The 25,926-nt window shown below is 42.8% G+C and overlaps 1 protein-coding gene across 1 annotated transcript in view; it reads left to right on the top strand.

The window, feature by feature from the left end:
• Window positions 1-25,926, top strand: part of TAS1R2 (taste 1 receptor member 2) — a 66,983-nt gene that overhangs the window by 17,394 nt on the left and 23,663 nt on the right. The window contains exon 4 of the mRNA XM_069610014.1: window positions 17,678-17,890. Within this exon, the coding sequence (XP_069466115.1) occupies window positions 17,678-17,890 (213 nt within the window). The remainder of the gene's footprint in view (window positions 1-17,677; window positions 17,891-25,926) is intronic.

The raw sequence follows: 25,926 nt of genomic DNA, 5'->3' as shown, positions 1-25,926 counted from the left end.
GAGCGGTCACTTCTAGGAGAGAGCCAGCATCGGAAAGTAGCTCACATGCTCTTCCTCAGATACCGGCTGTCTCTCAAAGACTTTCCGAGTTTGATTTTCGATTCCGATGATATTGATGATATCGGTGTATCGCCAGTGGCAGTTTCGGCTTCCTCCTCCACTTTAAGCTCTCACAGGAATGCATCAAAAGTTGACTCCATCACAGACACTGAGGTTTAACATTTTGCTTTGAAACCCCTATTAAAGTATTAAAGTTGTGCAGCTGTCTACACGAAGACCTGAAAAAACAGGGCAACTATTTGCATTTGAGATCAATGCAGATGGAATCGAAAGTACCTAGTCAATCTGGAAGGGGACATACAGTGAGTATGGTGCCTCAGTGTGTGGTTTCTAAACGCGTTGGAAACAGGGAGACAGGCGAAAATGACATAATACAAATTTATGAAACACAGTCGAATTGACACTGAAGGCATCTCAGCCGCACAAGATCCTAGGATTATTGTTATAGGGGGTAAACCTGCAAAAGAACCTAGGGACATTATAAATAATTCCGAAATGCGGGCCACTTTTTCCAAAATTCCTTCATTGAGAGTGATGAAATCATGCAATTTATTGAGCCCCTAAGAAAAGCGTGTGGTATTGCTACAAGAATCCATTGTAGTTTGCCAGAAACGGCAGCATTAAAACGTTGTTGTAACTTTACATAAGGACGTGCAATTGACTAAGCAGCCAGAAGGCTGTGTCAAGTGTAATTGTAAGTAGCCAAGCAACCCAGGGGGACCCATGCAAAAGATTGGAGGACAGCCAGAATAAATTTGACAATGAAGTGGATGGGAATAACTAAAAAGTGCAATTCCGTCCTTTGGTGATTGGGGAAAGTGAATCGCTAAAATCATTAGTTGGAACATGAGAGGCCACGCTCATTTTTTGTTTAATAGCTTTTTACTTTTTACTGATTCTAATATCTTTGCTTTCTAGGAGACAATGTTGTCTGATGTGATCAGTATGGATGGGTTTTGTATGCACCAAGTGTTAGCGAAAAAAGGGCCACACGGCCACCCTATTGGCAGCTTAATTATTGGTGTAACTAATAAATGGCCCTCAATTATGATAGAACCCCCTGCTCCCCGGGGGGAAATGTACAAGCTGTTGAAGTGAGCATCACGCATAAGAATGAAGATTGCCGTTTACTAATTTTTAATATCTACGATCGCCCAGATGTAATTGTGGATTCTGAAATTTTAGAATACATTGAGGTTTACTTGACACAATAATCTAAAGATTAGGATTCTGAACTGTTGATCTTGTGTGGAGACTGGAATGTCAGATGTGTGGATAGAGTGAGCCTCCCTCCCTATAATAATATTGGGGGTAGGTGTATTATGTGTCATAAAACATCTAATCACTGCGGGCAACAGTGGCTGACTTTCCTCAGGGATTGGGGAATGGCAATCCTAAATGGTCACACCAAGGGGGACCAGCCGGTAGAGTGTACTTGGATTGAGGGCAAAAAGAAGGCCACCCTAGATTATATGACTGGTAACAATGCGTTGTTAGAATGTGTGGAAGATCTGGTGGTTCAGCAAACTAAGTACAGTGATCATGTGATGCTCATTATAGGACGAGAGTTAGAACTGATGGAATCCCCGACTGTCAGATGTGGAAATGTTTCCATAAATCCAGCTGTAAATTGACTTAGTTAGATGGGTAGACAAATGGATAAGTTAGGTCAGTGTTTGTTTGAGAGAAATAATTTGTAGTGGAATTTTGCCCCTATTCTTTCGGCAGCCGAGATTGAAGACTGGCTTCGTCAGTGGCATATAGAGTGGGTACTGTGGAGTCAAAAGTTGGCAGAGTGTCTAGCAAAAAGAGTGGCAAACCCTTTGATAATAACATATGGGATGCTAAGTGTAGGGTGCTCAGGGAGGTGCATAATGTTTTGTTCAGTATGGGCCACAGGTTGGAAGTACTGTTTGTTTTGAAACGTATTAAAAGGGATTACCCTAGATGGTTACAGCACTATAAGCGATCTGCGAGGAAGAGCAAATGGCCGAACATTTGTGAGTGTTATGTGTAACCAGAATATCAGCGCAGTATTGAGCTTCTGCGAATTGGGAAGTAAAGTAAAAACATTAATAAACCCCATTGCTGCAGATAATTGGGTGAGATACATAACGGCTACTAAGTTTGATTCAGCACTTATTAGGCCACGTGGTGAGTTGAATGTTGAATCTTGGTAATTGAGAGTGGGCCTCATTATAAGTATGCCGGTCCGGTAACAACAAGTTGTTACCGGACCAGCATACTCCGAGTTCTGTGAGCGGGTGCCTTTCAGTTCAACAGGTCCAACAGGTCTGACCTGGCGGGCGGAACGACACCCGAACGCAGACCTTGACGGATGCACCGGCGCTGTTGCACACAGTGCCGGTGCATCCATCCTCCCCATTCCCATTGAGTCCAATGGGACTCAAATGGGAATGGGGAGTAATTTTTCCCGGTGCCCTGCAATAGGGAATTACCAGGACTGCCGGGGCTGTAATGCCACGGTAAGTCCCTATTGCCGGGCACGGGAAAAAAATGACTCTAGCAGCAGCCGTGTTTGTAAAAACGGCACGGCTACCTCTGTGGTCATAATGAGGCCCAATGAGCCCTGAAGAAATTGAAGAGGTCATCTATAAATTGAAGAAATCAAGGGCCCATGGCCCAAACAGGTTATAGAATATTATCCTAAAAAGAGAACCAATGAATTGGGCTTGTGTCGTAATCATTTGTTTAGAAAAGTGTGTGAGGAACACAAACTTCCAGATTCTTTCTTGCAAATGATATTGATTCCCGTATATAAAAAAGGTACCCGTACAAGCACCGAGAATTGTAGATTCCTGTCACTCTTAGATGTGACGGGAAACTTTTTTGCAACCTTTGTTTTAAAAGTGTTACAGAAATGGGTCTCCCTGTGTGATGTACTACATTCTTTTCAAACTGGTTTCCGGGGTGGCTCATCCACAACCCAGAACATCAGGGCTCTAGACGCATTGATTGAAGGGACTAGGAGTAAAGGTGATGGCCATAAATTGGGCATCCCTATATATCACCTTTGTGGAATCTAAATCGGCTTTTGATGTAGTAAATAGAAACATCCTATGGTGTAAATTTTATAGGATTGGAGAGCACAGGGTAAAAGCTATTTCACAGTCTGCACTGTAGATTCGAGGAGATTCCTGAGGTAACGCTAGCATATAACAGAAACAGGGTACATACCAAGCTGATCTGAGTTGAGACATGTATTCACAGGAACTGCAGGGGCAGGAGCTGGCTGTAAGCAAAGAGACAGAGAGAAAGCAAAGACAAGCAAATATGCTGGGCAACATGGATTGCTCATAATAAAGGGTGTACTGGAATATGATAAGGGGTCTCCAGGGATTAGGGAAAGCCCTTAGGATCGGTAGCAGCAGATTACTCTTAACATTGGTCATACAGCAGTGTCACGAGTCAGCCGAAGAGACTGTTGTACTCAGTGCAAGGATAAAACTGGAGACCAGATACTGAGGCAGGTAAGACTTCAATGGACCAGGCGAAGGCAACAGAAGTCTTTCCCTAATCTGATCTGAACACAGACCAACCAAGGAGTCACACTGTAAACTGATTCAAAGCGGAGGCACAACAGTGGACCAAGATGTAATACAGGCAGAAAGCAGCGTTGAAAGAAATAACCAGGTACAGGACAGGATAGAGAAACAAACTACAAAGAAGAGACTGGAAAATCAGAATACACAGGGCACATGACCAAGGCAAAATAGGTTGCTGCCAACACCACGAATACCAGGGATTCATAAAACTCAGAGTACTTAAGAACAGGCACTAGAACTGTGGACTGAAGTCGGGTAATATCGCAGGCAAGGAACAAAACAGGAAAAACTCAAAAGGCTGGGATTGCAGAGAGAAAGAGAGAAATGCTCGGCAGAAACAGGACAAGTCTGTGAAGCAGAAATGCTTACAGAAAACAGGCTGTTTACAGAAAGGCAGAAATTATATCAGTAAAGAGCTGAATGTCTTTAACAGCGAAACAGGACAAGGATTCAGAAGTCAACAACTGGAAATCAAGGAATGTTTCAAAGACAGGCAGACTGCAAAAGCAGACTGGAAAGAGTGCTGCAAAGCAGCAACAGCAAACAGGATTAACAATCGGGATATTCAGGAAAGGTTCAAATACTGGTCACAGGAGCACACAAGCATGAACTCCCAGTGGAAGAAGGGGACTGACAACTGATTCTATTCAAAGTGAGCCTATAAAGACCCTCCAACAGCCCAACAGGGTGGAGCTGATTGCAGTCTCAGGCAGCTGTGTTCAATTAAGCCCAGCCCTGGCTTCAGTAGCCTGCAGCAGTGGTTTGTAATTAAGGGTTCTCCAGCTCTCTGCAGCCTAGCCTCTAATAGTCTGGAACAGGTTAATGCAATCAGGGTCTCTCCAGCTCTTAGTAGCTTGCTGCAAACAAATGTACTTAGCACGCCTCCTCCAGTCCTCTGCCATTTGAACAGCATACATGTACCAGAATGCATCTGCTGATTTAACCGAAAACCCGGAGCGGAAAATGAAATAGGATTGGTCCAAAACTGCAGCGGTAAAACAAGTAAATGAATGCAGAGGCAGTTTGCAGATCTTAACTTCGCAAGTATACCATAAACAGAGTCTCTGAATGAGCGCATGTAGTGGTGCTGGGTGGCCGGTCGGTAGGATTGTGACAGCCGGTAAATAGGGCAGTCCAACAAGGATATGTTTCGGCTCCCCTAATGTTTAATTTATACCTACTGGATCTACCCCTGCGCTTGAGAGAGAAGGCGAGCTGCCCTCCCAGATTGGGGGGCTCTTTATTGCTGGCAATGTTATATGCCAATGATTTGGTGTTATTTGACCACACATGATCTGGAATACGCAATATGATGAACAAACTGTCTAAATATGTTAAGGAAAATGACTCAAACATAAACATGGAAAAAACAAAGGTTATAGTGGTCTCTGGGAAAAAGATAAATAGACCGCTGATAAAAACTACATTTGGCCAACTGGAATACGTTGAGAGCTATCCTTATGTCAGATTTGACATGAGAAATTATGGGACGTACAAGCATATCATAGAGGCAAAAACCAGGAAAGCTAAATGTATTATTGCTCAAGCTTATACATTTGGTGTGGAAAGGGAGGATACTCCTTAGAAGCTGTCATAATGAATTATAGGCAATGTTATTGTCCAATGATATTGCACGGGTTGGATACCCTCGCTATGCATGATTTCACCGGGTTAAACAGATTGGAGAGTGCATATTGGCGTAAGTGCTTGGGTTTGCCTTACTCTTTTTCTATGGAATTTCTAAGACTCGAATTAGGGCTAATTTCTTTACGTGGAATGACTCTTAAGGGAAGGGGAGAGTTATATATTAAATCAGTTCTGATCTTGTATTGTCCCTTATTAGAAAAGTTGGCTAAGCATCTGGAGAGAGATAAATCCCGGAAAAAGTCAGCTTTTAAAACACTGAATATGGACGTTTTCAAGGTCATTGGTTGGAAGCAAAGTTTATTTGAGGGCATGTGCTTTGTAACAACTAAGCTAGCGTTCTCCAAAAAATTGGAAAACTGGGATTGTTTAACAATTATAATCATTTATGTACCCTCAAATTATCTAAGGAGGTTTCCATGGTAACACACCTATTAAAAAATGCTCAACCATACTTAATGCTAAGAACTAATCAACTGCCGTTGCTAACAGTTCAGGGGCCCAGCTCAAATTAATAGATGAAGAACGATACTGTCGTATTTGTAAACAAAAGAATACACCCGAAACAACTAGCTCAGCTCCCTGTATATTGGTCCATCTGGTTCATGATTATAACGCTATAAAAACAGCAGAACTTTTGACCTATTGTCAAAATACGAAATCTACCTCTGCCCATTTAGCCTTATACCATTTATGGTGTCCAATAGAAAGAAAGCTAACTAAAGGCGATGGTCGGGGACGGGGAGCTGCTGGCCAAGTGACTCAAATGGACTAAAGGAAATGTGATGCCACATATGCTTGCTTGATCGTTGGTCTGAGAATATTTCCGAAAGTAAAGTAAATTAATACTGGTAGACCTTTATGAATGTTTTAGACTGTTCTTAACTTTATCTGTGTGTATAGCTTAATATAATTGTATTGAATGAATATGTATTGTGAATGTATTGTTTTTGGAACAAAAATGTTTGTGTAAATAATGTATTATTATATAAACAAGTGGTGTTGCTATGTGTGAACCAAGGTGCAAATCACTGTGTGGTGTGCAATATACATGAGTGGTCACAATTTGTATATGGGAAGCAACACTTTAACCAGCTAAACAGTGAATGAGGCTTCTTTGAAGAGGGACACTGATTCTTAGGTGCTGACAATTTTGAAATATTTAGGCAATAGCAATTTTGAGAGGTTAGGCACTTTGGAATTTATAATTGTTATAATTGTTGTTTTATAATGCACCAGGACCAGTTTCTAAGAGCAGCACAGCATTCAAACCTGCGTTCTCTTGTTTCCAAGACATATGCATTGCCGCTGAGCTATTGAATGAGATGTCCAGGATCACACACTGCTGTTAAGTGGTAAATCTGGGATTTGAACCCAGACAGCCATTTCATCACTTGACAGCATTGTTTCACTGATGTTGTCATGGAGCAAGTTATCATTATTTGTGAATATTTGACTTTCAAGAACGAATAATAATACACTGGTTTGAAGACCTGACTTAGAATGTGTTGTAGCTGAAGCCTACAAGTGTCTGCTTACAAATTATCAGTTATGTTTTAGTACTGTATTTCAAAGATATAAAAACATCAAAAAAAGAATCTGTGTGATTGTCACCTGCTTATAATTATTGTTTTACACAGCTCTGCATATTCCTAATCATGAGGTGAAGAAGATAATGTGGAATTCTAAAAAATGCACACCGTTTTTCTGTGTCAGAAAAGCCTACAAGTGTGTAAGCTAGCAAGAGGCACTCTTTTGTCTATGCCCTCTTCCAAAAATTGACCTACGTGTAGAGAAAGAGAAAACAGTGGATTATATAATGATTCCCTGGAACCCAGGTTTCAGCCTGACACCCTCCCCGCCCAGAGACCCTCACTGCTCATTGTTTCCTAGGCAGCCAAGGTAAGTATAATGAGTCCTTAGTCCGCTGGGGCAAAAGCGGTCTGGGTTCTAGGGCGCACAATCACTCTCCCTGGGGGGCAGTTGAGTTTACTTTAACACACTTTTGTTGTTGCAATCATCACTCTCCAGCTTCTCTGAATGAGGGAGGGGGGGGGGGGTGTCAGACCTGCAGCTACCCTCAAGTTTCTGTGCGGGGTGGGTGGTGGCTCAGCCATACAAAACATCATGAAGTAGTGGACATGCTCTCAATTGTCATAATCATGTACTGGTACTTCTTAATCTCTTGGGGAAATATCTCGACAGAAAGGATGAAAAGAGCAGTGAGTGATACTTTCCAAGATTTGGTTTTGCTGCAAAAGCAAAATAAGAATTACGCAGCAAATTATATGTTTTGCTTTTGAGGGAAATATAGTCTTTGGCTAACGTTGAATGGGCCTACAGAGTTCTTGAAGGGAAACCGGTACACAGTGCCGAGCCGTAAAACAGATGAAGATACCTACATTCAGTTTCTGTGATGGTATCCATACAGGAACTACGTGAGGAATTACAGTACTTATGGTTAGAAGTAACCATCTTCAAACAAGAGAATGCCACATTGTGACAGGCGATGGCACAAGGGAAAAACTTGGGACTATTGGAAAATGCAATGCTCAGACAATGGCTATGAAGTACGATGGGGACCCATGCAAGAAGGTTAGTTTCTGTAATCATTGTAAGGTACACTTTCTGTTTAGTCCTTCACTTTTTGTACATGACAAAGCAAACATTGGCTATATACTGGGAAGTGAGTGCACTTTTCTGGCTGGCACCATACGTATCAGGCAACAGCTCCATCCTGGACAATTGCTCTGAATTTGATAAAACGTTAATGAAGGTGTTTCAGTCTGCTCAGAAAAGAACCAATTGGTAGACATCAAACAGGGAATCAAGGATCAGATATCATAAATCAATTATGTTAAGCAGCTGAATGTGGATTCACAATGGCTGGGAATCGCTCAGAAAATGCTCTGTGGCTGGGACGTCAGAAGACATATAAAGATGAATTATTACACGTGCAAGAGCCAGAAGAATTGCAAGCCATGCTGGATATGGTTCTTCGTACTGATCATCAGCTAGCAGAAAGACGAGGTGAATGGAGAAAGTTGGAGCAATTGCCAGTAAAAACGGCCATGGGACCACCTTCCTCTGTACCTTTTGGCACTGGTTCTGAACCTATGCAGTTTGGAGGAGTAGGGGCTCCATTGTCTGATGCAGGGAAGAAGTGACAGCCTATGCTTCATCCATGCTTGTATTGCACGGTGATCAGGACATTATTTGGGGATTTTGCTTTTATGACCCCCAAAGACTTCGGGAAACCAACAAGCTTGCCATCTTTGAAGAAGTGTGACAGGTCAGAAATACGACACAGACACAAAGGTATAGTTTTCTCACAAGCTGCCATTTTTAAATTAAAAAAAGGGGTGAGACAAACACCTATCTTTGCCTAACCTAACAAGAATATCCCTCCCTATTAAACTAATACTAAAGAAAAATGACTGAGTGTTCAAAAAGTCTCTGACCCTCACACTAATATACACAACACAATTATACATTGTTTGCCTGTCTTTAGTTCCAAAAAATAACATATCAATTCAAACTCAAAAGCTTTAGAAAGTACGCCTTGTGACCAAGGTTGGGCTCACTTCCCAAGAAGCAATTCAGGAATACCTTGATAAAATGTCAGATTCAAGAAAGTTTTTGTGCAATAACAAAGTTCCATTCAATTTAGCACACAAAGGGCCTCATTATAAGGTTGCCGGTCCGGGAACTACGGTACTGGTAAGCATGCCGGTATCTTAGTTCCCGGACTGGCAAACTACGGGTTCTGCTCGCAGGTGCCATTGCGGCCGCCAGGTCTGCCCTGGCGGCCGTACCGGCACCCGTGAGCAGAGCATGTCGGATACACCGGGACCACTTATAACGGAAGAATATTTTCTAGCGCCCAGGAACTAACTACTATTGGTCCTTTTCCTGGTTTACTCGCCTGCCAGGATGAAAACTCCTACAACTACAATTGTATTCAGTGGTATGGCTTGTTCCAAAACTCTCCACACCAGGATCCTAAGTGAGGAGGGTTGAACAATAACTGCTTCTCTTTATAGCCTTTTGCTCTTAACAATATGGCTCTTCCCAAATTGCTATTCAATAAAAGGGAAGTTGCTCCCCTTGCTGTCTCTGGATTATTCTTTTATTGCATTTTTTGCTGTAGGCAATGCAGGTTACAGTTTTTTTCTTCCCGTTGGTGTGTCATATACGGAGGGTTATGCTCCTCTAACTTTTGTATTATTCTCATGCAACCTCTTGGCTGCTGGCTATGCGGGTTACAGTTATCTCCAAATAGGTATCGCTTATCAGGAGAGTTTTGCCCTGGCTGCCTGGGAATCACTCTTTTGTGGCCTCTGCAATGCGGGTTACAATTATCTTCCTATTGGTATCCCTTATCAGGAGAGTTGCGCCTTGGCTGCCTTGGTCTCACTCTTCTGTGGCTTTGGCAATGCGGGTTACAGTTATCTCCCAATTGATATGCCTGACCAGGAGAGTTGCACCCTGGCAGCTTTGTTTTATTTGTTCAGTATTCAAAATCATTAGTTTCACTTAGCAATATTTTTCTTCCATTGGATCTCCTCCTGACTTGCGGCTACTGCAACGGATCTCCTCGGGTCTCTGTACGCTTCTGCCAGCTCCGGTCTGACTGTTCCAGTATGCGCAGTCTTTCAAGGGAGCGCTGACAGCTTTGTGTGAGCTCCAGTTCAGCTTCTTTACTGGAGCGGTTCACGCCGTGTTGGGAGCTCGTCTCCCACATGTTGTAGCTTTCCTCAGAGCCACTTCCAGCGGCTTCTTTGCACAGCCATGCGTCTTCTCCCGTATTGGCCTCAGCTTGTGATTCGCATGCAGGTCTGCTGCCGCCTCTAGTACACCATCAGCTTCTCCTTCTTCTTGCAACTCATTTATACTATTAAAGGTCCTGCTCAGGCACTTCCTACCACAAAACTAGATTGCTCATTATGCTTCATCAACTCTGAGTCCCTCTTCCTTGCCCCAGTACCACAGGAATTATGTTTTTGGTATTTTTATAATTAGTTAACTTAAACTGATTTGTGAACTGAGAGTTGTCAAGTTTATGGGAGGTTGTAAAAAGTGTTGGTGATTTACCTTTGGCTTTTGGACCTCTATATAAGGCATAATCATAACAACTAGAGGTTGTGATATTTAATTCCTGAACCCCCCAATGTGCCAATGTTATGCTGTTTAGCAGAGGTTTCATAGTCTGTGCTTTAGGTAGTTCTAGGAGAGGTAATCGTACATTGACAGCATGCCATTAGATATTTGGGTGTTAAGGGGACCTCATCCTCAAATGAGGATGAATACTGCATCTCCTCTAGCAGAGTCACCACTTCCCCTTGAACGCCGTCTCCTCCCATTTCATCCTCCCTCATGTTACTACCCCCAGGGTTAGGATCAGGTAGCGGCTACATTCCCCTGGCCACGTGGGAGGAGACTTTAGGCTGGGGTTTAGTGATGACTCCGCAGGATTCATCACAGAAGGCAACAGTAAACCCACCCCTACTGTCATAGACCTTACTAGTGGCTCACCTATGGTGCCAGCCATGCTTCTCATTGGGGATGTCCAGCTCTCCTGGGAAAAAAAGAACCATGTTGGCTATGAACTTAGTGGACTCAGGAGCATTAGGAAACTAGTTTGATTTGGCTATGGCTAGAGAAGAATCCATTACATTGGTAGGCAAGAAGGCAGCCACCCTGGTTGAAGTCATAGACAGGAAACCTTTGCATCGGCACCCATAAAAAAACACACTGGTCTGCTCCATTGAACAATTAATGATCATCAACAAACTATCGCTTTGGATCTAATCAGGGCTCCATCATATCCCACTGACCAAGGATTGCCTTGGTTGATTCATCATAACTCGCATATTAATTGGGAAACACAAACTTTGATTTTCAGTTCCAACACTTGTACATGCTCCTGTTGCAACCCTTGTTGGGGTATGATTCCGGCAAAGCCCTCTGGCTAAAAGAAGAGTGTGATCTCCCAGCGTATATGCTTGGTCCTCAATATAGCAGATGACTATCAGGAATTTGTTCAATTGTTGTCAGAACTCGAAGACATTCTATTGCTTCCACACTGGCTTCATGATTGTGAAATTGCTATGGTTCTGTACAAGCACATACCCCACAGTAAAATATGTTTTCTAACCCCAGAGGAACAGGGAGAACTTCAGAAATACATTGAAAAGTGTCTTGATAAGGGCAACATCACTCACTCAAAGTCATCAGCAGGGGCACCACTATTTTTTGTGCCTGAGAAAGAAGACACACATAGGCCTTGCATAGATTATCGTGATTTAAATGAAATCCTTAGCAAAAACCAACAGCTGTTTCCTCTGATCCAGAATATTGTGAAATCTCTCTGCTCGGTGACAGTATTAACCAAGGTGGATTGTAGGGGTGCCTTTAATCTTACCTGTATAAAAGCATCATGCGAGTGGAAGACAGCCTTTAAAACATTGTTTGGGAATTTTAAGCACAGAGTGATGCCGTTCGGGTTTTGTAATTCCCCAGCTGTCTTGCAATGTTTTCTGGACTACATCTTTTCTAACCTCCTTGCACTGGTTGTCTGGGTAGACTTGGACAATATTTTGTTGATATCCCCCATGTAGCATCAACAGATCCAATATGTAATGGAAGTCCTGAGATGGCTAGTTTCACACCATCTTTACGCCAAACCCAAAAATGCATCTTTCATCAAGACCAGGTAGAACTCCTAGGCTACATGGTAAACGATACTGGCGTATATATATATGGATCATCCCAAGATACAAGCCATCAAGACCTGGAGGAGCCCTCAAGACATGGAAGCCCCCCCAACATTTCTTGGCCTTTGCCAACTTTTATGATCAGTTAATTCCCAGGTTCACCGACTTAACAACAGATATAAACTGGCTATTGAGTACCAAGCACCCTTTTCAGAGGGATGATCGGAAGAGCAGGCATGCACACAACTAACAAACCCCTTTATGTCAGCTCCTGTCTTTAGACACCCAAAAAACACCTAATGATTTATTGTTGAGACGGATGTTTCTGAGTTGCCAATGGTGCAGTATTACTACAGAATAATGAATCAACCCATACTGAGCATCCCATTGCATGCCATTTTAGAAAACTGTTACCCAGCAGACACAACTATGCAGCAGTAGAGAAAGAGTTATTGGTTATCAAAGAACAATTTGCAGAATGGAGACATTGTTTTCAGGGGTTACCTTCCCTTTGGTAGTACACACAAATCAGCTGAAACTTGCAGTAGCTCCGACCCATGTAGTGCAAAAACAGTCATCAAGCCCATTGAATGCTCCTCTTCTCCCAATTTTACTGTGTAATCATGTATACTCATAGTGAGCTAAACACCAAAACAGGCGATTTGTCCTGATCTTTAAATGGTACCCCAATTCATAAAACAGATACCTATCATTCCTTCCAGGCACTTTCTATGCATCATTCAGTCATTTCTTCCATCAAATTAACATGAAAACACCAGGGATTCTGCTCTATCCTGTTTGTTGAAAGACACAAGGATCCACCGCTTGAAATGTTATCTGTCCCATTACAGAAAACTGTATGCCCCAAATCCAGAACTATGGTCCTTGCTCTTGCCTGGCTTCCACGACTCCCAGATTGGAGGCCATCAAGGTTGGAAGGTCACATTGCAACTCATAACTGTACATTTCTGGTGGAATGAAAGTGCTCAACAAGTTCAACCTTATGTGGCAGCATGTCTCTTCTGTGCTCAGTTGAAAACATAGTGAAGAAACCCAGTGGGATTGTTTTCTCCTATAGAAATAGCCTCATACCCTTGGCACACTGCGGACATTAAGTTATAGGCATACTGCCCAGCTCAAACATAAATACATGCAATATGGTGAGTGGAATGTTTTTCTAAGATGGCACACTTAGTTCCGTTCCCAAAAACACATACAGAAACTCAGATGGCGCTCTCCTTCCTATATGAAGTGTATAATCTCCAGAAAAAATAATCTCCCACTGGCACCCGCAATATATTTAACATACATTGTGCTTTTAGCTCTGGGTTCCACCGCCAGACCAACAAACAAATGAAACGGACCAATCAAACATTGGAGCAATACTTACTCTGATATTTCAATGCTTCTCAGCGTAAATGGAGTGACCATCTGGACATAGCTGAGGTAGCCTATAAAAACACTTTACACTTTTCTATTGGCTGCGGTCTGTAATTTTGCTCCACCTGAATGCACCCAAAAATTGATGCCCTTCGGGGTTATCACACCCAGCCCAGTAGCATCAGCTGTTTAAATGGTCAACTAGATTCAAGAACAACACCAACAGCTGGCAATGGCACTGCAGGTCTCTCTGGACCACATTCAGAAGAGGTGGGTGGTCAGGAGGAGAACACAAGAACTAGAAATATAGATGAGAGATAAGGTATGGTTGTCCTCAAAGAATCTCCCTATGCAAAGCCTACCTAGTAAGGTTGCTCCCCGGAACCTGGGTCAATTTCCTAAAGTAAAACACCCGTCTTCTGTAGCCTCTCATTACATACTACTACCCTCCTAGCATTTCCATCCAGTCTTTCACATTTCCCTCCTGAAGCCTTATTTCTCTGATCCCAAAAGTAGCTCTCTGACAAGGCCTGCCTCAGTGCTTCATCCAGATCTCCAAGAATTTGAAGTTCAGGAAATAGGTGACTCCTGGATTAGACAGCACCAACTTTATTTCTTGATTGATTGGAAGGGCTATGTCACCTGCAATCTATCTTGGGAACTGGACTCAATTTTCAATGCACCTTGTATGAAACAGGAGTTGTTTGTTGTCTTTCCTGTGAACCGGAGAGGGAATATGGCTCCACATATCACACGCACCAAGCTCACGGATATGTACCTGTACTGCATGGCCACCGCTGTTGCCTGTATCCCCTGTTGGTGCTGGCTTTGGATGAGTTATGAGCAAAGCTGGGTCGGGGGAACGCGGCACCCTGCTTTTCCAGATAATGAATGTGGCCCTCGTTTGGCCATGCAGGGTGCTGCCATGATGATCACACCATGCATAGACGTAGGCCTGATCCCCGGGTTTTACACATGCACTGTTCAAGAGCATCACTGTTTGTCACAGCAACCGTTGCAGCAATGTCTGGTTGTATCCACTGATCAGAGGCTATAAAGCCCACTCCCCGACTTTAGACTTATCTTGATGATCTCATCGCCCTGTGTCCTGTCTGGTCCATAATCACCATATTTACATTGCTTTATCTGGTCTATTTTTCCCGGACCTGTCTGGAACTTACCTCCTGTTCTGAACATTGTTTACACTTTTGTCCTTAATCAGGGGGTTCACCTTATCCATTCTGTTCCTTGGTTTCCCTGCTATAAGCTTTCTCTTTTTTTCTGGCAATTCTCTCCTGCCTGCCTGCGTTGGTCTACCATTGATAAAGGCGTTTCTCCCAAATGGCCGCTCTCACATCTTGTGTATCTTCAACATGCTTCATGACCATCCTCAAGACCATTTCCAGAATGGGCTGCATGACCTGCCTGCATCGACTCCCTGGCCAGTACTCCACACTGTCGTAGCGCCAAGTTAATCCTGGAAAGTTGTCTCGTGGTGTGGGAAGCTGATTCAGTGGCACTGTGATTCTGATGCAGGGGAGTATCAGGTTGGTTTTCGGCCCTACAAAACCTTCACATCATTGAAGCACTTTAGCAAGTTGTGTGCATGTTCTCTTCTTAACAGTTTGTGACATGCACTAGTGCTCAAATGTCCAGCTCCCATTCTTTTCTCCTGACGTCTTGCCGAAGTGCCCTAGGGTTCGCCAATGTGCACTGGTCCATGCCACGTGCAATAATCCAGACGCGCACAAACAGACCCAGTAAGGATCCATGCACCACAAAACTGCTTGAAATAGTTTGATGAAGAGGCACAAAACCAATTTTGAGCCCTGGCTATGATACAACCCAATCTCATTCTGGGAGCCACTCTTAATGCTAAAGTCTCCTTCGGCTCTATCCTATCATATCTGTCCTTACAGGCCCATTCCATCTCCAGAGGTTCAATGTCTGCCTACTAACATTGACACTGTCTTGGTGGAGTATAGATAGGGCCCTGCAGGCATACATTGCAACTGTGATGTATGGTTGGCAGGCTACCTGTGAGAACATAGAGTTGGTTGAGTAGAATTCACAAACAGAGCTCCACGACATAGAGTGGATTACAGGCAATGCTTACCCAATTCAACAACAGCTTCATTTGTTGCATACAGTAATCTGGTGTTTGGATCCATTTTTGATCCTGGTTTGCTCACAACAGAAATTATCCCTGGTTGTGTACCAACCACCCTGGTCTCCTGCCTTTTTTAGTCTATTTCTCAGGGTTGCACACACAGGCTTTCATTTCACAGATGGACTTGCTCACAAGGCACTCTTCCCTTTTATAGGGGTACTTTAACAACGTGTATCAAGAAAGTCTATCTAGAACATGTTTTCCAATGACTCTCATGAAATGTTCAGTGATTACCTCACCTACTGGAAACATCCAGCTCGTTCCCACCGATGCAATAAACCCATTACAAACATATTCATCGCATACACATTTTAATCAGCTCCAGTGACTCATAGTAACGCCAAGACGTTCGCATACACCAGGCATAGCTCCATAGACATTCTTCTAATTTTCACAAAATAGCCTCAGCTTCCATGTCGCTCACCACGGCTACAACTTCTACCAAACATTGACAGCACGAAATTACTGAGTCGTTTCACGTTGAGCCAAAACAAGAGTGGCCCACAATGTATGTTTCAGCAATCTCTTTCTGTCTCTATCATATTGTAAAAGGCAATATTTTGGGGAGTTTAATACACTGTGCAGCCAATTAGATACAGAACATTTTGCAATAGAAATAAACAATTCAGCCTGCATGTCCATGAAGACATAAATTCCCACTTATATTGTATAGAGGGAAAGTGTGCCCAAATGTATACATGACACTGAACAAAAAATTCGAGGTCATTTTCAAACTGAGGGGAGTTATAGTGCAAGGCCTACTGCGCAAATGTGTTTCATTTATGACCTCGCTATGTATGACACGTTACTAGATGAAAGCACGGAGAATAAGGCCGAAACGAGTGAAACTCTGTTTGACCAGTTTATTGTACCTGTTCTTGTTTCACGAGAAAATGGCGTCAGGAAAAACAGTGTAAGAACTTGATTTAAAAGGTAGGAGGGGAGTGTAGGGGGATCAGAATTCCGCAACTCAGAAGAAAGCTATTGTATGTAATTCCGCAACAAAATGCTTGCCAGAAAACACTCTCCTAGTCTTTAGTTTGCAGCTTTCTTGTTAAATATGTGTACATATATTGCAATTGTTCGATTTTGCTAGAGTTCTTGCAGCGTCATTTTCAGTAGTTCCTATTTATGTTGGTGTTTATCAGTTTATGTAGCTCCAACATGTCGCTTTTCCACTGTAGACTGACAGAACACCCATACCGTAATTCGAAATTAAGTAAGGAAACCGTGGGGTATAACAGTTATAGTGTGACTCGTGTATTCAAAAAGAAAATTGCATGGTGCGTTGCTAAGTAAATGGAGGCAATATCCTACGCCTCCCTTATTGTAAACAGACAGAAAAAATGTATACTTAGTTTTTGCGTGATTGCACCAAAAATATTGAGAAGATTGTTATTACAATCTCTGATAGCTCAAGCAAGTAAATGTAAATGAAAGAGGCTTAGTACCTATACAAATATATTGGATTTATTTCCAAAGGACTGATTTTAAGCTTCAATCAGTCTAAAAAAACACAGATTGCAAAGTAATCTTGAAATAACTCCATGATCCTCAATAGCCTTGAATTTACAAATTGCAGCTAAACACGTGTTTCGACACTAGGTCTTTCTCAAGGCATTGAACAGTTGGATTGTATCCTTTTTGCTGTGCGCTGACTTCCAATAATAGCGCCAAGTTTTCCTTATCCCAATTTAAGAGTAAAGGATGCGACCAAATTATTGGCAAGCTCTGTGTTAGGGAGCAGCCTGGCCACTTTAAGCATACACGAGCGAGTCTCGCCTAATGTGGCCAGGCTGCTCCTTAACACAGAGCTTGCCAATAGATTGGCTTTTTTAGACGGATTGATGCTTCAAATCAGTCCTTTGGAAATAAATCCATTACATTTGTATATGTACTAAGCTTCTTTCATTTACATGTACTTGCTTGAGCTATCAGAGATTGTATATTTTTGGTGCAAGCGTGTTAACTAAGTATATAATTTTTCTGTCCATAATTCAAAATTACATTCGATCCCCCATCTCTGCAAATGTCTACACTAGTCTAAATAACCGTAGATTCTCGGTGTCTGCAAAGACTTTCCTTGTTTTCTCTGGTGGAACCGGATCTCAATCACATGTCCTTTGTCTTTCCCAAACAAGGTGACTGAAGCGCTGAAACATCTGAACTTTTCTCTGATCAATCGATCAATCCGATTTGATCGATTTGGAGATTCAGCAGCAGGCTTTGATATTGTCTTCTGGGACTGGAACGCCAGCGATGGAGGGGGCTTCCTGAATGTAGGAGCGTATAAAAGCACTGGGCATCTTCAGATCAATGCCCAGAAGATCAAGTGGAATACCATCAATAACACGGTAAGAAGGCTTGCCTCTGGAACCCTTCAGCAAATGCATGCCATTGTGAGCCCTCTGACTTGTCATCAAAGAGAGAGATGCCCACTAACTGATCACAAAAATCAAATGGACCACTGTGCTTTTTTGCCCATCACCAAAAGCAAATATCCTCTAGGCTATCACATTGCCATTGAGCTTGGCAATCTCTGACACATCAGCAAAGTGAAAGAGCTGGGTGTGACAACTGATAAAAAAATATAACAGTGTGCCACACTATAGTTAAATTGAGCATTGAGTTCCATAGGAAACCCAAAAAATGTATTGCTAATAACTTTTGACTCGTATGACAGATGTGGCTGAAAATCTGCAAACAAAAGTGTACTCACGGGATCCCCCAGATGCAGAATTTGGGGAAGGATCCATTAAAAAAATAAAAAAGTAATTAAGAAAGTAAAAAAAAAAAGCTGTTCCAGCCTAGTCCTGATTCATTTTCCCATAGAGAAAAAGTTACATTGTTGCCTAAGCACACAACTAAAACCGCTAGACGGAATTGGAACACGTACAAAACAACTTGACTCGATTTTCGGGAGAGGTCTGGGGTTGTCTCATCCAGTAGTTGTTAAAATAAAATTATAGCTATATCTCCCATGGTGTTTTGCAGCAGAGAGGCTGACAGGATTTTCAGAAATAAAAAAGCAGCCATTTTTTTCCAAAATTCTATTGCTAATAACGTTTGATTTCCTTGATGGATTTGGATGGAATTATCAAAACAAAAGGTTTATCAAGGCCCCCACCCCAAACTGAAAATTCGGGTAACATTATAAAATGAAAGTTATTAAGAAAACAAAACACCACAGGGAGTGTCGGAACGTTATGCAGCCAACTGAGAGGAATGTGATACAGCAGCAGTAGCACTTTGTGCCAAATGGGAAGAGGACATGGGGGAACAACTCACTGATAGGGAATGGGCGAGGGTTCTTGAACATACAAAGCGGGTATCTCGGAGCACCAAATTTCAATGGATACAGTATAAACTAGTCCAGCGTGCATACATTATGCCGGTACGGGTAACTAAGGTGGTGGCGGGGGCGGATCCAACCTGTTTGCGGTGCAGAAAAGAGGTTGGGACATTCCTGCATATGTATTGGGGGTGTGAGTGGGTGGCAGACTTCTGGAATGAAATTTGCTTGGAGTTGACTGTGCTGGTCGGTATAGGCGTAAAGGCTTCGGTCAAACACTGCTTGCTTGGGTTGATACCTGTAGGGAGGGGCAGCCGTGCCAAGGTGTTGGCCAGGGTTATGTCACTGGGCCTAGTACTGGCCAGGATGGTGGTAACAATGGCCTGGAAGGCACAGGAGGGCCTCAAAATGGAGACTGGCACAGGGCTTGGCATAAATGGGTAAGAACCGAATGGGACGTGAGTTATCAACTGAGGAATGGGGAGGTCATGGAGGGTCGCTACATGGTGTGGCATGAGACGTGGGATAAACTGAACTTGAACCCGGACCTACGACCTCCCTGAGGGGTTAGATAGGTACGGCTGATGAAATCTAAGGGGGAGGAAAGGAGAGGTGGGGAGAGGGCAGGGGATGCGGAGGAAACAAGATTGAGCAAGAGGGATTGTGGCAGTCCAGAATTGTTTGATTGGGGGCCTGATATTCAATGGTGGAAGTGGAGGCCGGGGGCGGGGGGGGGGGTAATGTTAAGATATTTAATCACATGACACGTGCCTGTTTATGTTTTGCAAATTCAATTAAAATGATTTGTTAAAAAAAAGAAAACAACACACCAAACTTTCACCTTTTTCAGCCCATTAATTTTTCCATATAGAAAAAGTGCAGTTTAGGAACAGCCGTAGCATGTAAACCACTGGACAGATGTGGACCAAACACGAAACAACCTGGGCACAAAGCATTGACTTAAGTTTCTCGACTAGTTTAGTTGAAATCCATCGAGTAGTTTTTAAACTATCTGATAGAGAAGGGGCTACCCCCTGCTCCTTAAAACCATTATATCCGTCTTGGTGCTTTTTACAGCAGAGAGGCTGAGTGAGGTGTAAGGAACGCATGGTGCCAATAGTAAGACAGACACAAGTGATCACAGGTCAAGGGTGTTTATTGAACTTGCACAAGGGTGTGATAAATGCCTATGTATATCTAAATCTAGGGTGGGAGCAAGCTACAACCATCAAATAATAATAATGCAGTCCTAGTGGAGTCTTGTCAAAATAAAAGGGCCTATACTAAAAAACCTATTGCCAATCCTTACCACTAATTTACAAATAGTGTGGGGTAATGTTAATGAAAAGGAAAGAAGTGTTCACAAAATAAAATGTCAGAATGCTCGGGCCACTGGCCTCCCCTCCCCACGTTTTCAGCACGGGGCAAGGCCGATCACTCGAGTAAAGCACACACTCTGGCTTCTGCAGCACGAGGATACAGTAACATTTTCCGAGTTCAAGACCTCTGTGTGCAAGTCTCTTTACTTCTTGCAAGTCTCTAGATGCAGAGGGCCTGCTGTACCAAAATCAACATGCAAACATTCTTTTCCTTTTCACCAGTATTCAACTTGGGTGTTCACCCTGGATCCCACTCCGCTGGGCTCAGATCCTTTTCTTAACAAAAGTTCAACGTTGGTTCCCCTCTCCTGGGCTCAGATGCCTTTCTTTCATTCAATAAGTCTCCCTTATCTGGGCTCGGACCAATTGTGATGTACATTAAATTATAATAAGACTGTTGAAAGTGCACAGGGTTTAGCTTCACCCGTGCATGACCATTTCGAACTCAATATTTCTTTCTCTCAAACTCAGTATTCAGTTGGATACCGAACAGAGACTTTCGAGTGAGCACCCATGTGGCGCCGGACCACTCTGTGTATGGTATCTTTTCTTGGCCTCCCAAAGTTCAATTATAAAGTTCAACTGCTTCCTTTAGCTTCCAATTATATTCGTGTTGCTCATCCCAAACGCCTCACACACTGTTCTCTTAATACAATGTTGCTGCTTGCAACCTTGGTTCAAAACAAAATCTGGTTTGGTATCAGTCTCTCAGACTCATCTGCTGTGTTGTCTTTTCTGGCGCCCGCTTTGTTGTAGGAGCCAAGGACAGTACTACGGCGGCAATCTCTCCTCCCTGCCTTGATTATCGACGCGGGAGAGCCCCGGGTACCTCCGACACACTGTGCAGGCTTGGTCAGCCTTAGTCCCTGGTCTTCAGTTTCTTACTTTCCAAGGCTCATGAACAGTCTTTTCAGGTCAAGGGTGCTTCCCACCTTGCAACCCACTCTGGTCTCGCCGTCTTTCTCGTTGTATTAAACTGCCATCTTGGAACTGCTGTTTCCTCGTGTGTTTTGCCTTGCTCAGAGTGTGCTTTCGTGCTCCACATTTTATCCATTTGGGGAAGTGTGATGGAAGTCAGGTGTGTGTAATGATCCATAATTGCCTGACCTTGCCTGACCATGGTGTTGGGACATGTCAGGTGTACGACTCTGGTGTTAGTCCGTTGTAGCTCACAGTGAATAGTCCGTGAGAAAGTGTGCATGTAGGGAAAGGAGGGGGTTGATTTCCTAGGTGTCCTACCTGGTAGAATGGGGAAATGCGTTACAAGGAAGGGGATACTTCATCTCACCCTCCAGTGTCTCACTTCCACTCCCTGATGACCCCATATCCAGGTGATCCTCCCGCACTGGTCCACCCCCAGGACCTGGAGCCAAAAGCAATGGCCGTGTCCTGGCCACCTGGATCACAGATCCCTGGGGACTAGCGGGTGAGACACCTTCAGGTTTCTCACATACCCTTCCCCTATGCGAGGTGGATATGACTGGTCTTCATCCCGGTTCTTCGCTGTTAAGACCTGGGAAAGAACAGGGATCAGATATATCCAGGAACTCTCGCATATTCCATCAATTTTATTTGGACGGTATAGGTAGAGATGGGGTCGTTTTATTGGTCTCTCAAAAATAACCCACAAACTGGTCTCTAGGGGTTGACTCAGGTTTTATAGGTTCTTTATATCGCAGAGGCATTTCATGGGGTTCTGATTTTTCCCAATCCCATATTGGAGTGTTTTGGGAGTAGTAATTTGAATGCAAGCAATCCTGTGGTGAAAGCTCTCCAAAGGGAGGTAGGGTTCGTGCAAGAGAGTAGAAAAGGTAGGGAAATCCCAATCCAGAATAACTTCCTCAGGGAGTCCATGAATGATAGCTGAAGATATTAAACAGGACTCGCCCCTGATGTTAATGTACATGGGTATTTCGGGTATACTTCATTGTCCCTGTGTATACAGGTGACTCTAACTAGGGTAGCGTTCTCAAGTTCTGTTGTTGTGACCAAGTCAGCTCGTATAGCGGTTTGCTTGCTACCTGAATAAATTAATGCCTTTACTTGTTTCCCATTCACCCAAGCCTTTTCATATGTGAAGTCAGTAGAAGACTGACACAAACATATGCTAAAGGTCTAAAGGTCACTAGATCTTCTTCGAGTTCTTCCCACTCTTCTCCCTTTAAACAGCCTATTTCCCATAGTTTCATCCTTTACATTTTTTGAACAGTGCCTGGTTAAATGCCCAGCAGATAAGAGGGGGTGGTCTGCTTCCTTTAGTTTCCTCCCTTTTACTTTTGTCTTTGTTTTTAGGGTCAGATCTCTTGGCTTCTAGTCTTTCTTTAAGTATCCATTCCTTGATTTTGTATGTCCCTCCTTGTTTGTCTACTTCCTGAGATTGAGGTAGGTGGATAGGTTTGTAATCTTTCCATTCCTCAACTCGATGTGGAAGTGTTTGGCTGCATCTGAGTGGTTTTGTGCAGTTTCAATGGCCACGGCTAGGGTAGATCCATTAACTGTAAGACGGCCTTTTCAAAAAAGGGGGCAAGTAATTGGTGAACTGTTCTAATGTGATAATTTCTATTAGCTCTTCTAGGGATTTGTTATTGATCCAAAAGGCTGCAGTGTTTTTGACAAGTTCACTCATTTTTAGGGGGTTTCTGCTGGATTTAATCTAATGGCTCTCAATTTCTGCTGATACAAATTACAAGTTTGCCCCACTCTTTTCAACAGCCCTTCTTTGATGGATGCAAACGTGGTTCCCTGGGCGTAGTGGGTAGGCGGTCTATAATTCACCTTTCAGCAAAGACCCAAATAGCACCTTTTTAGCTTTTCTTCCCATCCTAGCTGTTCGGCTAATCGTTGGAAATTCAGAAAAAGTTTACCTAGATCTTCACCTTCTAGGTATGGTTGAAGTATCCCCTGTGGTATTCTGGCTTGTAACTCAACCAATTTTGTTAAGTTTTCTTGGATCCTAGCTTTGGCCTGCATTTTATGGGCCGCCAACTGGTCTATGACAGCTGCTAGGTCGGCCATTTCTTCTGTTGGGATAAGGGTTCCTTCAGTGTTTTATTCTGAATCAGAAAAAAAAGAGGTTTCGATTCTCTCGGATAACGTTTTAAAGTCGTCTAATTTTTCTGACTCTGATTCTGCCAAAGGGATTGATTTGGTAGGTTGGTCTCTAACCCTGATGGCCCTGCAACGAATGGTAATTGGGTACCAAAATAAAAAGTTTCAGGAGCGGAGGGGTTTAGGGCACTAGGCCTAATAAAGGTAAAGGCTAAGCGAACTTTCAGTATTATTCGATCCCACTCATGCATATTATAATGAGAGAGAGGGAGGGTATCTAATAGTCATTGAGTTTGAGATCTTGTTGCCCAGTCGGGATATGTAGTTGAGAGAGCAAAACCTCTTTCAGAGTAGATACACAGTCAAAGTTGAGGAGTACAACGATTCTATTTTCCCCTTCTGGTGGTACGACAATTATCAGCATGGATTTTCAATTTTTATCAATTGAATCACATCCCACTCTGACACCATATGTAAGGAAGACATGGTGGCAATAGTAAGACAGACACAAGTGATCACAGTTCAAGGTTCTTTATTGAACTTGCACGAGGGTGTGATAAACACCTATCTAACCCTAAACCTACAGATTTGTGATGTCATCTTTCTTGTCCTGGGTGTTAGTGTTAGCAGTGCACAGTGGTGCGGGCAGTTGTGGTTGCTTAGATTATCATAATGGGGGAATGTGCAGTGTTTTTTGGTTTCACTGTGAAGTATAACACCCCTTTAACAAAGTTTTTTTACTGAATGTAATGGCAACAAAAACAAATAGGCTAAACATGTGATGTCATCAGTGATGTCATCAGTGACATTTCAGAGGAAAGCTTTCATGTTCTGGGTGTTAGTGTTAGCAGTGCACAGTGGTGATGGAAAGTAAGGGGGCTCAGTCTCCCATAACTGGTGATTTTCAGAGGTTTTTCATTTTTTATTTGAACCACAATGGGGAGGGTGAGCATTTTCCTTTAGTGAAGTGCACAGGTTTTTCGTAGGGCAACTTAACCATAACGACCCCTCAACAAAGTTTTTGTTGTAGTGAATTTTACAGGTTTTTGGGAGGGCAACGTAACCATAACCTCCCTGTAATAAACTTTTTTGAATTGAATGCCATAGGTTTTTAGTAGTATAAATGCATCATAACATTACTGTAAGAAAGATTTTCGACTACATTTATCAGGGTTCCAATAGTAACACGTAAGCATACGACTGTAAAGGAACATTTGAAGTAACTAACCACCTTTCGAAGAATTCCACATTGTCATATGCTGACGTATAGCATGGGGGCGTGTTCGAACAGTCATACACACTTCACAATGACATGTGTAACTGGTTGATAGTGCAAAAATACATTAGGTATTGTTGCAAGACCTTCTAACTGCAAAATTTCCGCCACAGAACTCCACAATGCAAGTGTGCAACACAATATAAGCAAGAATGCATACCAATGTTTCTGGATCATTCACCCCATTCCTCCCCAAAGAGTGGGGGATGAATGCCATTGGCAATCGAGATTTTACAGCAGTAATTCGTCGTACCAAGAAAGAGGATTTTTTGTCTTCAACCGGAACGCCTCCGGCGTTCCCGGATGAAGAAAACAAATCCTTTTTCAAGATGGCCACCATACAAAGGGAAGACGGGCATTGGATAGAAAGCCTTCTTCCCGTCCCATTGCAGGCTGCAGAAAGCAAAAAAGAAACTGTGTTACTGTTATGGCAGCACCCCATTTGTGTTCCTTGATAAATATGTGGTTATGAACAAGACTTTTACCAGAAAGGCAGTCCCTGGTGAACATGGTGACATCAATGCAATGTTCTCTCCCTTGCAGTAAAGGCCAGTAGGCATAACCCGACAATGTGGGCACTACCCATACATAGAGGCTGCCCCTCAGAGACAGAAGCTGTACCGTTAAATATGAAAAGACTATATCACATGCACAACACAAAGCTTTTCAGTCGTTGTCATTGACATTTACATACATGTGTTGTACATGTACTAATTTTTTTCTGTAAAAATGTGCGTAAAAACAGCAAAGGGGTACTGTATTTACGTTGACATAAAATACCAAACAAACTCTGTGATGCGAAGCAGAATGACGTCAGAAATATTGGATGCAACACCATTACCACTCACCTTTCAACACAAAATTTTGTTAGTGACACAGGTGGAAAGGTGTGAAGATATGTGTATTGGGAGGGTGTAACCATATAGTATTGTACAAACATTTCTGTGCATAGGGCATCTGGGTGACAGAAATTGGGCTGACAGTGATAGAAATTGGCCTGACGGCACTTTTGCATATGAGATGGCCCAGACCCTCCCGTAGCCAATGCAAGTGGTATGGAGTACCTTTATCCACAACATTCCTTGGCAGCTTAAACAAATGTGTCCATATGGATGTACGTGCCGTGATGTAGCACCTACAAAATAACACATTATGACCTGCAACGTAGCATGCCACATTGTGAAAACAGAGAGTGAATTTGTAAAGAAAAGACTAACATTTAAGAATTTGCCCAGTAGTTTTATTTCACAATAAACTGAGCAAAATCATCGCCTTATGCAAGTACTAAAATAGTTTTGTTTCACAATGAACTGTGCGAAAAGATAGCACTATTCGCTTTTCCATAGAAGTATTAGGTTTGTCTCTTTGGTCGACATTGACAATGTTAAAGGTCAG

This window comes from Ambystoma mexicanum, chromosome 8 (assembly GCF_040938575.1).
Source record: "Ambystoma mexicanum isolate Mex_15411 chromosome 8, UKY_AmexF1_1, whole genome shotgun sequence".
In the NCBI taxonomy this organism is placed as follows: domain Eukaryota; kingdom Metazoa; phylum Chordata; class Amphibia; order Caudata; family Ambystomatidae; genus Ambystoma; species Ambystoma mexicanum.
The sequence above is the reverse complement of the archived record's forward strand: the minus strand, read 5'-3'. Positions and strand labels throughout refer to the sequence as shown.